Below are 12500 nucleotides of genomic sequence, written 5' to 3'. Positions count from 1 at the left end.
TTTTCAAAAAATCTTTGTTTGGAAAACATCCCAGTACTTAGCTGTTCCTGGTAAATTAAAGACATACCACTTTTATCTTTTTTGTGTGAAAGCAGAGTCAATTATAATGCCGGCTGAGAGGGGTTCCCAAACTTTTTCATATGACTGTATGTATTTGTTGCTTAGGATCCTGAGGACCCTATTTGTTTGTTTTTAATTTATTTCTTTCCTTTTTTACTGCTCAATCGTTTTATTTGTTTGTATTATTATTATATATTTTTTAACCATGTTCAATAAAGACTAAAAAAAAAATAATAAAAAAAATAGTGTTGTATGTATTGTCCCCACTCACCTTGCTGTGGTATGCTGTGCTGCTCTTGGCCACAGCACACTGTCTGTCCACCATGAAGCAGTATCTGCGTCTCTCCTCCGACAGCGCGTTCTTATAGCCTTCAGCGATGTAGTTATCCAGCTCACTCTGCTTGTTACTGATCGCCTCGACGTACTGGAGGGGAGGAGGGACAAAATACATTATATATATTTTTTTTAACCTTTATTTCTACAGGTAAATCCCATTGAGACCGGAGACTCTTTTTCAAGGGAGACCTGTTTTCCTTTCCCACGTTACCATTCACACACACATTCATACACCGATAGCAGGCTAACTATCGACATTCACACGAGGCAAGGTGGGTGAAGTGTCTTGCCCAAGGACACAACAACCATGACACAGGTGGCAGGGCGGGGATCGAACCTCCAACCCTTTGATTATCAGCCGACCCACTCTACCACCTGAGACACAGTCGCCCCTATAGCAAAGGTTAGGATTTGGGTTAACCCTGCTTAATAACTCAGTCAGTCAGTCAGTCAGTCAGTCAGTCAGTAGTCTGGCATGACCACTTCCGCCAGCGTCTATTCGCTTGCGTCGAAAAGCTACGCAGCCCCCGGTTGCTGGCTTTCCCCTATTGTGATCCCCCTCAAATTCGGAAACAATTCGCTCAGTCAACCCGTGTGCTTATGTGCAGCGCTCTCTCTCTCTCACACACACACACACACACACACACACACACACAGGGTGTGAGAAGTCACATTACTGTAGACAGATATAAAGTGTGGCGATACTTCGGGATAATAATATTGGCGGCGGCGGTCCGGGATGCATCCTAGCTTAGCCTAGCTGTCCAACTTCATTGTACAACTACCCCCGGGCAGAAATACCCTCATAAACTCTGGAAAATGAAGCGTGGGGGTTTGAATTGAGCACCGGACCTTATAACCAGCTAGATTAAGATCCGCCGTTCCCTTTCTTTGGTGAATTAGGGACTATGCAGCGGTGTTTTAGCGACGGGGAAAGATTCCAACGGCTTCCACTATCACCTAGCAACTCTTACGGCTACTTGCTGCAGTTGGTGTAGCGCTCACAACGTCAAAACCCTGTTCTGCCTGTAAACAGACGGACTACGGCTCTGACTACAGCGATAGGAGGTGGTGACATAAGTTCTCGAATGCTAAAAATTCTACTCGACCGCCGTAGCCGTCCTCTCAACCGCCGATGATAATGTTACCAGAGATAACACTACGTGGGTGGCTAGTTAACTCCGGTTAAGTTATCCCGTGAGCTCCTCGGGGGCTAAAGTGTATGGTGTCTTGACATGCTGGTTAGAAAGCAACACACTATGTATATTCCTTTTGTCTTTAATAGTTTTTGTGTGGCGTTTGCGGGTTTAGCCATTTCTCTGACAGTCTCTGGACGTAAAGACGTTCCATCAAAATAAGTCCCCCCCCGGCACTATTTTGCAGGACACCGCTGCTGCTTCCCGGGGTTAGCCCCGCCCTAGATGATTGTGATTGGTTTAAACAAATACAAACAGGCTAGCCCAGTTTCCCCGGTTTCCCCATCCGAATAGACGGCTCTAAACAGAGTGCTTCCAGACCATACTATTTGCTGTAGTTTGGTCTGGCTTTGCGAGACTAGTCAGTCAGTCACTGGGGTTCTGCATTTCCGGCACATTAGCTGAATTATCTGAATCTCCAATGCAAACTCTCTCCCCCTCTTTTGCTGTATAAAACCTTACATTTATAATTGAAGTAGAGCCATTTTCACCCTTTTACTCCTCCACTTCAGTCCTTTCAATGCTTATATCACACACACACACACACACACACACACACACACACACACACACACACACACACACACACACACACACACACACACACACACACACACACACACACACACACACACACACACACACACACACACACACACACACACACACACACACACACACACACACACACACACACACACACACACACACACACACACTAAACTTTACACTCAGGTCCACTGCCTACGTTTTCAGACTATGTGAAACAGCATACTCCAGAACGCCAGACAATATAAGTACCTTTAACATTGACACACACAAACACCCCCCCCCCCCCCCACACACACACACACACACACACATACCGTATATATGGAGGTGTTAATTGCAGTGGCTACAGTGTTATCTGCCTAGAAAGCCAGTCACCCACACACTGTCATCAGAAGTGACTAGTGCTGCAGCCTACTGATACACTCTAGATCAGGGGTGTCAAACTCTGGCCCGCGGGCCAAATCTGGCCCGTTTCAATATTTAATCTGGCCCGCGAACCAATTCGGCAATTCCATTGAATTCGGCCCGCGAAAAAATAAATAAATAAATAAATAATTTATGTTTTTTTTTTTTTTTTTTTTTCCTCATGCGGAGCCTGTGCCATATCCGCACGTCGCACACGCTCCCAACCGTTAGGACACTCGCATAGCTTACCACTAGGAATGTCTGCTGAAAGTTCCACAGCTCAGGATTTTAAGCCATGAATTGATGAACTTGCATTGAAGAAAATATGTTTTTTCTAATGGCTGTAAATAGGCCAATCTATGTGGCAAAATAGAATGCTAATATGATGATTGATTGTGTCAACTGTCTAAGGATGAATGCTAACATTATCTGGTTTCTAACTTTTGCCTCAAGTTACAATTTAGCTCACTAGCTAACGTTAGATAGCCGCTGATAGCCCACCCCTTTTGTTTCCAATGGTGGCTTTGCATTTCATTACCAATGTAAAGTGTCATGAACATTTAACACTGCTGCGTCATGATTCCTATAAAAAATAAAATAAAAAAACGTGATATGTTTTGAATGCGCAGAAAGTTTTGAAAAATCCAAGAGAAAACATATTGTTGCTCAATCCAGGATGCCTGAGAGCCTTACTGCATTATAGTCCTTTAGAATTGTCTCACCAGGAACCTGAATGTTGTCTTTTCCTTTACAAAAATAAAGACATTTCCTCAATAAATTTACGCAGAAAAGGCACAGAAAACAGAAACAGAAAAATCTACTAGAACACAGGAAATTAAGTGTTTGACGCACAAACATTTCTGGGGGAGCACCCCCATACCCCCCACCTATAATTTGTCCCCCAAAATATGTAAACAAAATCTAGCCTATGTACGCAGGTTATATACCTAGATATGTTGTTTGAGTTTTGGATTAAAAAGAAGGCAGCGACATGTCTGGCCCTTCGTGTGATTATCATGTCGTAATTCGGCCCTTTGTGAAAATGAGTTTGACACCCCTGCTCTAGATGTTCCTGGCAAGATATGAATATGAAATGAGGGACAGGAGTTACCTAACACTGCTCTATAATCACTGTTACATACAAAGCATCACCGGACGTGATAATTAAATAGCTAATTATGCTGATTTATGCACATTGCTCATGCTCATTTAAAGCTGCAGTGTGTAGAATTTTGGGTTTTATTTCCTAGCAGATTTTGTAGAAAGTAATTATAATATCCATAAGTACATTTAATTTAGTGCATAATAGCTGAATTTTTTTTTTAGAATTATTATTTTTTCCCTTAGAAAGGGTCTCATATATGTCCATATTTCTGCATATCTTGGACCAAGGCCTAGTGCCGCCATCTTGAAAGTGTCATAGTTGGAATGTCATCAGGTGCATTGTTTAAAATTTAGAATTGTTCTTGTCCTTGAAGGCCACTGTAGCTTCTGTTATTATTCCAAAGGGTTGGGGTTATCCAGGGAGTGTTGCATTCAAGAACTTTGTAGAACTTTCTTGATGATGTCATATTACACACTGCACCTTTAATGATGATTAAAGCCTATCAGCTCCACAAAACTCTCTCAAGAAAAAAACCTGGACGTACAGCAGAAGGTATAAAATCCATGTGCGATCACTGAAGGCTTTACCTCATGTAGATGGCGATGCACAGACAGTGTTGTTGTAATTACTCAGAATTCCTCACGGGGGGAGACAGAACACACTATAGCTTCAGTGATGGCACGTGGATTTTATACCTTCTGCTGTACATCCAGGTTTTTTTTCTTAGCAGTAGAATCAACAACTGAAACATTTCTTGGGCTCTTCTTGGGGATTTTTCTGAGCTCCTGCACCAGTGTCAGGGAGGGGGGGCACCAGTTTCTAAACGCTGCCATACTGAGAAATACAGAGAGAGTTTTGTGGAGCTGATAATAGGCTTAATCAACTTTGTGTCGACTCGTTTGGCGATGGCTTGAAGCTAACCGACATTCATTTATATGAAAAAGTTACGCACTGTAGCTTTAATTTACAAACATGCACACAGTAAAAACTTCGATTTTCAAACGAGTGAAGTGTACAATAATATGTTTCAGTTAATTTAAAGTTATGAACCATTTTCTGAAGTGGGTAAAATCCTTTGTCTTAAGGCTGAGACACACACTGACACACACACGCACACACACACACACACACACACACACACACACACACACACAGACCCCACACACACACACACACACACACACACACACACACACACACACACACACACACACTATTACGATTTCGACTATACAGGTCTAATCTAAATGAAAAGCTATTATCAAAAGTCTATGAGTTATGTCCTCTCAAACTCCTGGTAACCAACTTGTGGCACAATGCTTTAATTGTCTATCATTCCTCTATAAAGAAAACTCTCCGCTCACCATAGTCCCCTGTAAGAGACGCGAACCCCGGCCTCCTTGTTTATAAGCGCGGCATTTACCCTCTAGACTAACCTGAGTATTACGTCTAAATAAAGTACAATGTCCAATATATAACACTGTGTTTAAAAATCCCTATTTTATCAGAGTCACCTCTGCTTATAATAAGGTCGACCTCCGCTAAACTATAAACCTTTTCTAATATTGTTATCAGAAAATCCTTCTCCCGTGTTCACGGAAGGTTTCAATATTGTGTATAAGTTATTAGAAACTTATTTTGTAACCCACCCACCCTCCTAATAAAATAGAACAAATATACTATTTTCAGAATATAAACATCTAGTTTAATCTGGGAAGGTATTTATGACCTATTCTTTTAGTTTAAAGATTAGGTGTATCAACATATTCTCTCTTTACAGAGAAGTTAGTTGTATGAAGTTGTGTGAGTTTTAAATCAGTAATGTGCCGTCGTGTAGAATCATACTGAACTTACCTCCCCGGGGACAAACCATCTCTTTGAAGAAAAACACTATACCTAAGGTCCTGCTGTTCCAGTTATAAACTAATTCACAACTGAGGCTTTCAACATTTAAGGGATTTTATTTACAAAATACAAGAGAGTATAGATAATACATAAAATGGACCAGAAAGGAAAAGAAAAGAGGTTGTATGCCTATAACTCATTTAATAGAGTTAGTTTGACTTGGTTCTCGTTTCTAAATTTGTTGTAACTCTTGAAACAATATCCAAACACTTACGTGCCTGTACATATCGTTCACCGCGCTACAAAACTTCATGAATTACAAGGAGTTAGACAGATATTGTACAACATGGCGGTACGCACTAGCGCGTACAAGTCCCAGTGCTACGGGCTCCATATGACCATCAATATCAGTCTATCCCTTTGCAGAAATGTTACAGTGAGTTAAACAGACACTATACACATGGCGGTACGCACTAGCGCGTACAAGTCCCAGTGCTACGGGCCCCATATAACCATTAGTGTCCATCTAACCCCCTGCATCTCAGTCCGTTTTTCTAGTTCTAAAAAATTCTTGATCAAGTCATTCTTAGTGTCAAGAGGTTCACAGATGTGTTTTTAAAAGACTTTGCCTCTAAGTACTTTGGAGTATTTTGGACTCACAAAGTTTTTCTAAGTTTTTCTTCTGCCTCCATGGTTAAAGAGACAGATAGAGTCTGCTGGAACAGAGAGTAACACACAAAAAGCGGCCCCACAAAGCCTCAAAAAAGCATCAAAAAGCCCTATCATCTCCCAAAAAAAAGCCCTGTCCTGCTTCAAAACAGGCTCTTATATAGTGAACTGAAAACCAATGAGACTTGGGGGAAGGAGGAGTGAAAAAGGCACAGCTGTTTGGGGGAACCCCGGTAGCCCCCTCCCTCTACTCCTTGCTACTGTATGGCCATATAAGGTCCTTCCCCCTATTACTTCCTGTGACCCTATGGTCCTCCCCCATCCTCTGGTCAGAGGAGTATTTACATTCTATTCTGTTTCATTAAACATTTCCTACTTTTACGTATGACAAAAAGAAATACAAATGTCACAATATATGCACAAGTAAAAAGTTACATCACGTTCAATTATCACTTCACCCTCTCATGAAACTTATTACTTGTAAATATTCAACCATCATCCGGACATCAAACACCCTCATAATACAAATCAAAAAAGAAATAACAAAAAAAACTTTTTTCTTTTTCTAAACTGATCCATAGAAAATTGCCTTAAATCACAAGCATAAAATAGAATACACTATCCAGAAAAAGGATCTACAAAAAAGAAAAGCATAAACGTAATAATATAGTAATTATAATATTCATAACGGTAAAACCCAATTCAGAGAGCATAAACACAACACCAGATCAAAAAGTTAAAATAAGTAAGTGACGGATTACCTAAAACCTGTTCATATAAAAAAACTAAAGATAATATAAGCAACCTCAAAGGATATAGGCCTACACAATACTAAAAGCCTCCCCTCAGTTACATAGGCTAATACAACCATGACACAACCGTACAGATGAAGAAACATTTAGCAGAACACATTAGAGTATACCTGTAAGAAAACCATGACATCCTGACACCATTCAGAGTAAAGAGTTCATCAGACAGTACAATCAAAAGTTCTTAAGTTTGTAATGTCCAAAAAATTTAAAAAACACAGTCCCACGACGATCGTAACTTTAAAAGAGTCTTTTAGGCCTTTTGAGCCCTTTCTTCAATCACAGAGTATGTAGATTAGTCAGTTTTTGAGTGTCTGCTCAATATGCAAGATGGCAACCCTTGTCTCCAGGTTTACACACTTTGATATCTTCTCCAAGCTTAGCATAAAGGACATCTTCCCAACAGTCCCCAGAACTTCTGATCTTAGAATAGTACACCTGCCCCTGGCCCACATCATAGAAGACTTGTCGCGCCCAGTTTGAGAGCGCAGGAAGACAGGCAGATGCAGAAAGGCCCACTGCATGACAAGAATGACGCCACAGCAGGATAGAGTTGATGGCCCCCACCGACTGTTAGGAGTGCCATGGAACACAGCACTCAGCAAGCGAACGATTCTTCCCCTCCAGGAGATATGGTGTAGTTCACCCAGATGGAACAGGAGATGATCAGGTTGGAGGTGTCACAGCCTGAGACGTAGCTATCAGGTCACACCTATGTGTCAGAGGTCTAGTAGGCCCAGAAGTCTCCCAACTTCTTCTGCAGACTAAGAGTCTATGGTTGTGATATAATAGACTACTCAATGTAAGAGGAAAATGCAGTTCACCAACTACGGCTGCTGATAAAGTTGTATTTAGGACTTTTTAGAAAGGATCCTATTGATTCGTATTGGAATACATTGAAAACTAAAAGGAAAGTAGCAAATCAAACTTAAGTAATCCATCAAAAAATAATGATAAAAATAAAGATAGAAACTGGTGTTATGCTCGTATGCTATATTCATAGGGTACTCACATAATATCAGGTAGCAAAACTAAAATCTTCTATAATAGAGAAGAATAGAAATGAGCAAATCACTCACAATTTCAGTAGTAAATAAAATGAAGATGAAAATAAAAGTAACAGTGAAACTAATATCTCTGGTATAATCCTTTTATCATTTATTTCTTCATCTAATTCAAAATTCAAAATATAAATAAAAACATCTAGGTAAAAGGCACTTATAAGCCCTCAGATTTTATTTCGAAAGAGCTGAAAGATGCAGAGGATCTCAGGTTTCTGGGTATCTATATGACATGTAATGAAATAAAAACTAAAAGCTGATACTCCATACTCATGTGCTTAGCCACTAAGGTAAAACAAACATAATAACTTATTCTCCCAAAGGCACACATCTTTAATTAAGGCGAATCACCCCAAGTGAATAGGGATTTTTCCCTGTCTTTTAAACCAAAGAATCCAGATGTTGGATGAAGCCAGAGTTTAGAACTTTAATTTATGTTTACCACATATTAGTCTTTAAAGATTTTACACCATAGATTTCGGACACAATTTCCTTCTATTTAATAAATCAAAAAATACTATGTAAAAGCTTACGTTTTAGAAATGCACCGTTGGCATGTTTTTAGGAGGAAAATGTCTCATAAATCAAACTAACAATATATAAACAAATGTTTGTGTAAAAACCTCTTAAAATAGGGCAATGAATGACACTGGGAAGTCTAGTAGATGCCAGTGGTTTGGAAGCCGAGACATTTTATTCAGACTCGGAATATTGAGAAAACTTGATCAGAGAAAACTGTCGTGAAAAAAAATAAAAAATAAAAATAAAAACGTGAATTCTACTGGTAATCACCGATTTTATCTACAATAATTTAGTGAATTAGGACCATACCCCTCAACACCGCTGCTTAACATATAAACTATGCTATGGCATAACAAACATTTTCATCCACACGCTAATTAAAACATGATACATTCCTTATGAGCCACTGTGGCTGTAGCCGCAGCACTCTCCCCTCTCTCTCCCCCTCTCATGCTCTATTAGACTGTATCTCTCCGCCGTGATCGATCAGAATAATTTACATGTCTTTAACACTTCTCCCCTTCAAAAGGCAATCATCTAATGTCCGTATCCACATAAATCAGTCTTTATTTTGTGTTAGTTTGGAATGTTTTCGGTGTTTTTTACCATTTTATTTTGTGATTTTGAAACTACCCGCGGCAACCAAAGCAGGTCACGTGATGCCTTCTGGCGAATCAAATCAATACGCGCACCAGTCAAACAGGTTGCGCTCAGTGTACCAAATCACTCCTCACACTTTCACTATTTGTTGCTAATCAAAAGCAAATGTCCATATTATGATTCGATAAGATTATACTTGAGATACAGAGCTTTCTAACAGTACCATGGTTATTAAGAGTCAGACAGCGGTCGCGCTGCTGTATGTTACGTTAAAATGCTCACTTTTGGCAAAACCTTGGAGCAAAACTCAGACGCCAGGAAAAAATAAAAAATAAAATTAAAACATATAGTAAGAAATAAACATTTAAAACGCTTATTTTTGGTCCCTTCTTTCACATTAATATGAAAGAATACATGCCGTGGAAGCCAGAATAGACACAAATCTCAAAATTGACCCGTGCTAAACAATAACCCCCTACGTTTTTTCCTGTCGTATCTTGAATTAAACAAAAGAGAAAGGTTGGACTGACAAAAATAAAGATTAACAGGTGCTCCAGCCAACCTCACAATGGGCTGTCGGACCGGAGACAAACTGCCTATACGTTTTCTAAACTCAAACCAAAGCCGCGAAAACAAGTTAACCAGTCCCATCCTTTCTAAGAAACAAAAAATAGCTGAGTAAAAAAACTTTCTACGATAGAAAAGACTGTGATTATATAAACAGACTAAGATAAAAAGAAAGAACACACTATACTATACTAAAGTAAAGGCAACTTGTTAAAGTTTTAAACTCAAAGAGCACACGCACCAGCTGTGTCTTCAAAGGTAAGCTCAGAGTGTGTAGAAGGAAGGAAGGATAGATGCCATAAAATAGGGCCACTACCGTTAATGCCAATATGGTCTTCCTGTTTTTCCTCTAAGGTGTGAATTCCCAGGCACGGTCTGTGGGAACCTGTAACAGTTTTTATACCCACGGTCTACTTCTCCTCTTTACACTCCGAGACCAGAACAAATGTACAAATGTATTAAACATCTAAATAAAATAAAAATAAGAAATCGGTCCCCGGGGCAGACAATATTCCACACGGCATTGTGTAATGTATATTGAGCTAAAAAGGGTTCAACACTGAATCAAGGAAGAATGAGATAAGGTGTCTCCACTTTATTTAATTTCTCAAAGGAGTATTCTCAGTTGTATCTTTAACTCATCAACCAAACACAGTGTTGACTCTTTTCACTCTGGTGTTGTATGTGCATTTCGGAATGAGAACAAAGTTCCCTTTTAAAATGAACCACATGTTATATGTGTCCAGTAAGTTCTACAAAGTTTGTGCACCAGAGTAACTTATCGAGGCCATTTCAATGGTCACTCAGGTGTGTGCATTTTCTTACTCTTGATGTAAAATCAAAGTTACCAATAGACTATCCTTCCTGACTGCTTTAACAATCATTTTTAGAACATCTATTTCTCTCATTAAAAACCCAAACCATAAAACCTTAAACCTATATAAAATAGATTACTTCACCTTTGTAGGCTAAATGACAGAGATTGTTTGTGAATATTTTGCGAGTAGTTCTACTGCGCTAATTTCAAACTGTTTCTATACTGCTGACTCGTTGTGTCTCTTCTCTTTGCTCTGAAAAACCATTTTCCTTTCTCTACGAATGCTTAATGAAAATAAATGCCTGAAAGACTCCCACTAACGTTCATGAGGTTTTTAGTGTGATACAGCAGCAAGTAATTGTGTAAATGGAAAGCTTTGTCTATTTTTATCATTTTTAAATCCACTAAAACAGAAGACATGCCTATAGTGCGCTTCATGTGAAAAACTATATTCCTGTTTTTATCTGCTTCAAAATAAAAGCCTACTTACGTTTGCTATTAATCATGCTTTTTAATGTGAAGGCGCAAAGGAAATGCCCCGTTTTGCACAAGCGCTAACTTTACTGTGGTAACGTAGCACTATCCAATTTGAGAGCCGTGCCTGTCTCGTTTACAAAATGTAAGAGTTTGTTAAATGTTAAAAACACAGCGAGCACCTGTTTCCCCATCTTATCAACGGATGGACTCAATAACTTACTCGTATAAGACTATTTTACCCCATATTTGTCGAAAGTTGATTTTGAGCTCTCAAAGCTTTCTCTCTGTAGTCTAGAATTGCTTTTTTTTCTGACAATTTAGAAAACCCTGGTGAAATGGCTGTCACCTCTGCTCCCCCATTTTATGACCCCCTGGGTGCATACTCCATTTTGAAGTCCCTAGGTGCAAACTGCATGTCTCTTAAAATGGAGGAGAAGGAGAAAAGGAAGAATTACCCTCTCAAAAGTCCCTATTTAGAAAATAAATTAGGCTACTATACCACAATGGTTTTCATCGGGCATTGGTCCTAATAGTTTAACATGTAAATCTATGTGTACCATTAAAATAGTGAGAAACTTTAAAATCTACTATTGTTTTGTGTAAGAAAAAATTCTTAAAGAGGTTGCTCTCTCCTCTTGTGGAAGCCGTATAGGCTCTCTCTCTCTGTTCCTGTATACAACAGAGTTAAACCGCATCCATCCTTAATTGTAAAGTAAGCTACAATCTAGCCACTAAACCAACAAAAACAAATGACAGGTGAGTAAAAGTGAAACACTTTTACTATATATGGTGGTAACAAGCCTTTTATTTCCTTTCTTGGATTTCTTGGTCGTGCACTAACTGATCAGATTAGCTGGACCGTCACCGCGTTCTGGATATTGCCTATCTCAATTCCAGTGAGAAAAGGGAGTTATTATATTCTTATCTATTTAAAAATATCCTAACGCCTGGCTTCGATTATTACAAACTAATAACCACAAGTACTTGTAACACCTAAACTTAGTACGCAGAACTAATTGAACTATCTACTAAATCCCTTTCTGTCTACTTTGAGTTTTATCTCAATCAGAAAGCGCTTTTTTACTGAACCTAGTTTATAACATTTTACCTAAACAGTTCCAATCTCCCCATTTTAAACAGACGATTCCTACTTTACATAAGAAAGCCGGCCGAGTTTTTAGAGGAAGACCAAATAGCCTCCTGTCCAGTGTATTAGTTACTAGATTTAAGTAAAGCAGAAGAAACAAAAAACGTAATCTCCAATGGTGCTGGTTCGTGCGTTATATTTTTATTAAAGGAAATTAAACGCAAATTGGAGACACGTCGTATTTTTATTCCTTCTGGCAGACTTCAATTATTTCCTCGGCTTGTTTTCGCCGGTTGAAAAAGACTCTATCCCTCACGGGAGTTTCAGGTCCTTGTATTTTAAGCTCGGAAGAAAGTTATTTCTCTATCCCTTGTACTATAATACACAGTTAT

At 39.1% G+C, this 12500-nt stretch overlaps 1 protein-coding gene across 1 annotated transcript in view; it reads right to left on the bottom strand.

Moving 5' to 3' along the window:
- baiap2b (BAR/IMD domain containing adaptor protein 2b) overlaps positions 1–12500 on the bottom strand; it is a gene marked incomplete at its 5' end in the record, with an annotated part of 107952 nt that overhangs the window by 25228 nt on the left and 70224 nt on the right. The window contains one exon of the mRNA XM_080049085.1: positions 332–484. Coding sequence (XP_079905211.1) covers positions 332–484 — 153 coding nt within the window. The remainder of the gene's footprint in view (positions 1–331; positions 485–12500) is intronic.

This window comes from Ammodytes marinus (assembly GCF_949987685.1).
Source record: "Ammodytes marinus genome assembly, chromosome: 20".
NCBI classification, from domain to species: Eukaryota; Metazoa; Chordata; class Actinopteri; order Uranoscopiformes; family Ammodytidae; genus Ammodytes; species Ammodytes marinus.
The sequence above is the reverse complement of the archived record's forward strand: the minus strand, read 5'-3'. Positions and strand labels throughout refer to the sequence as shown.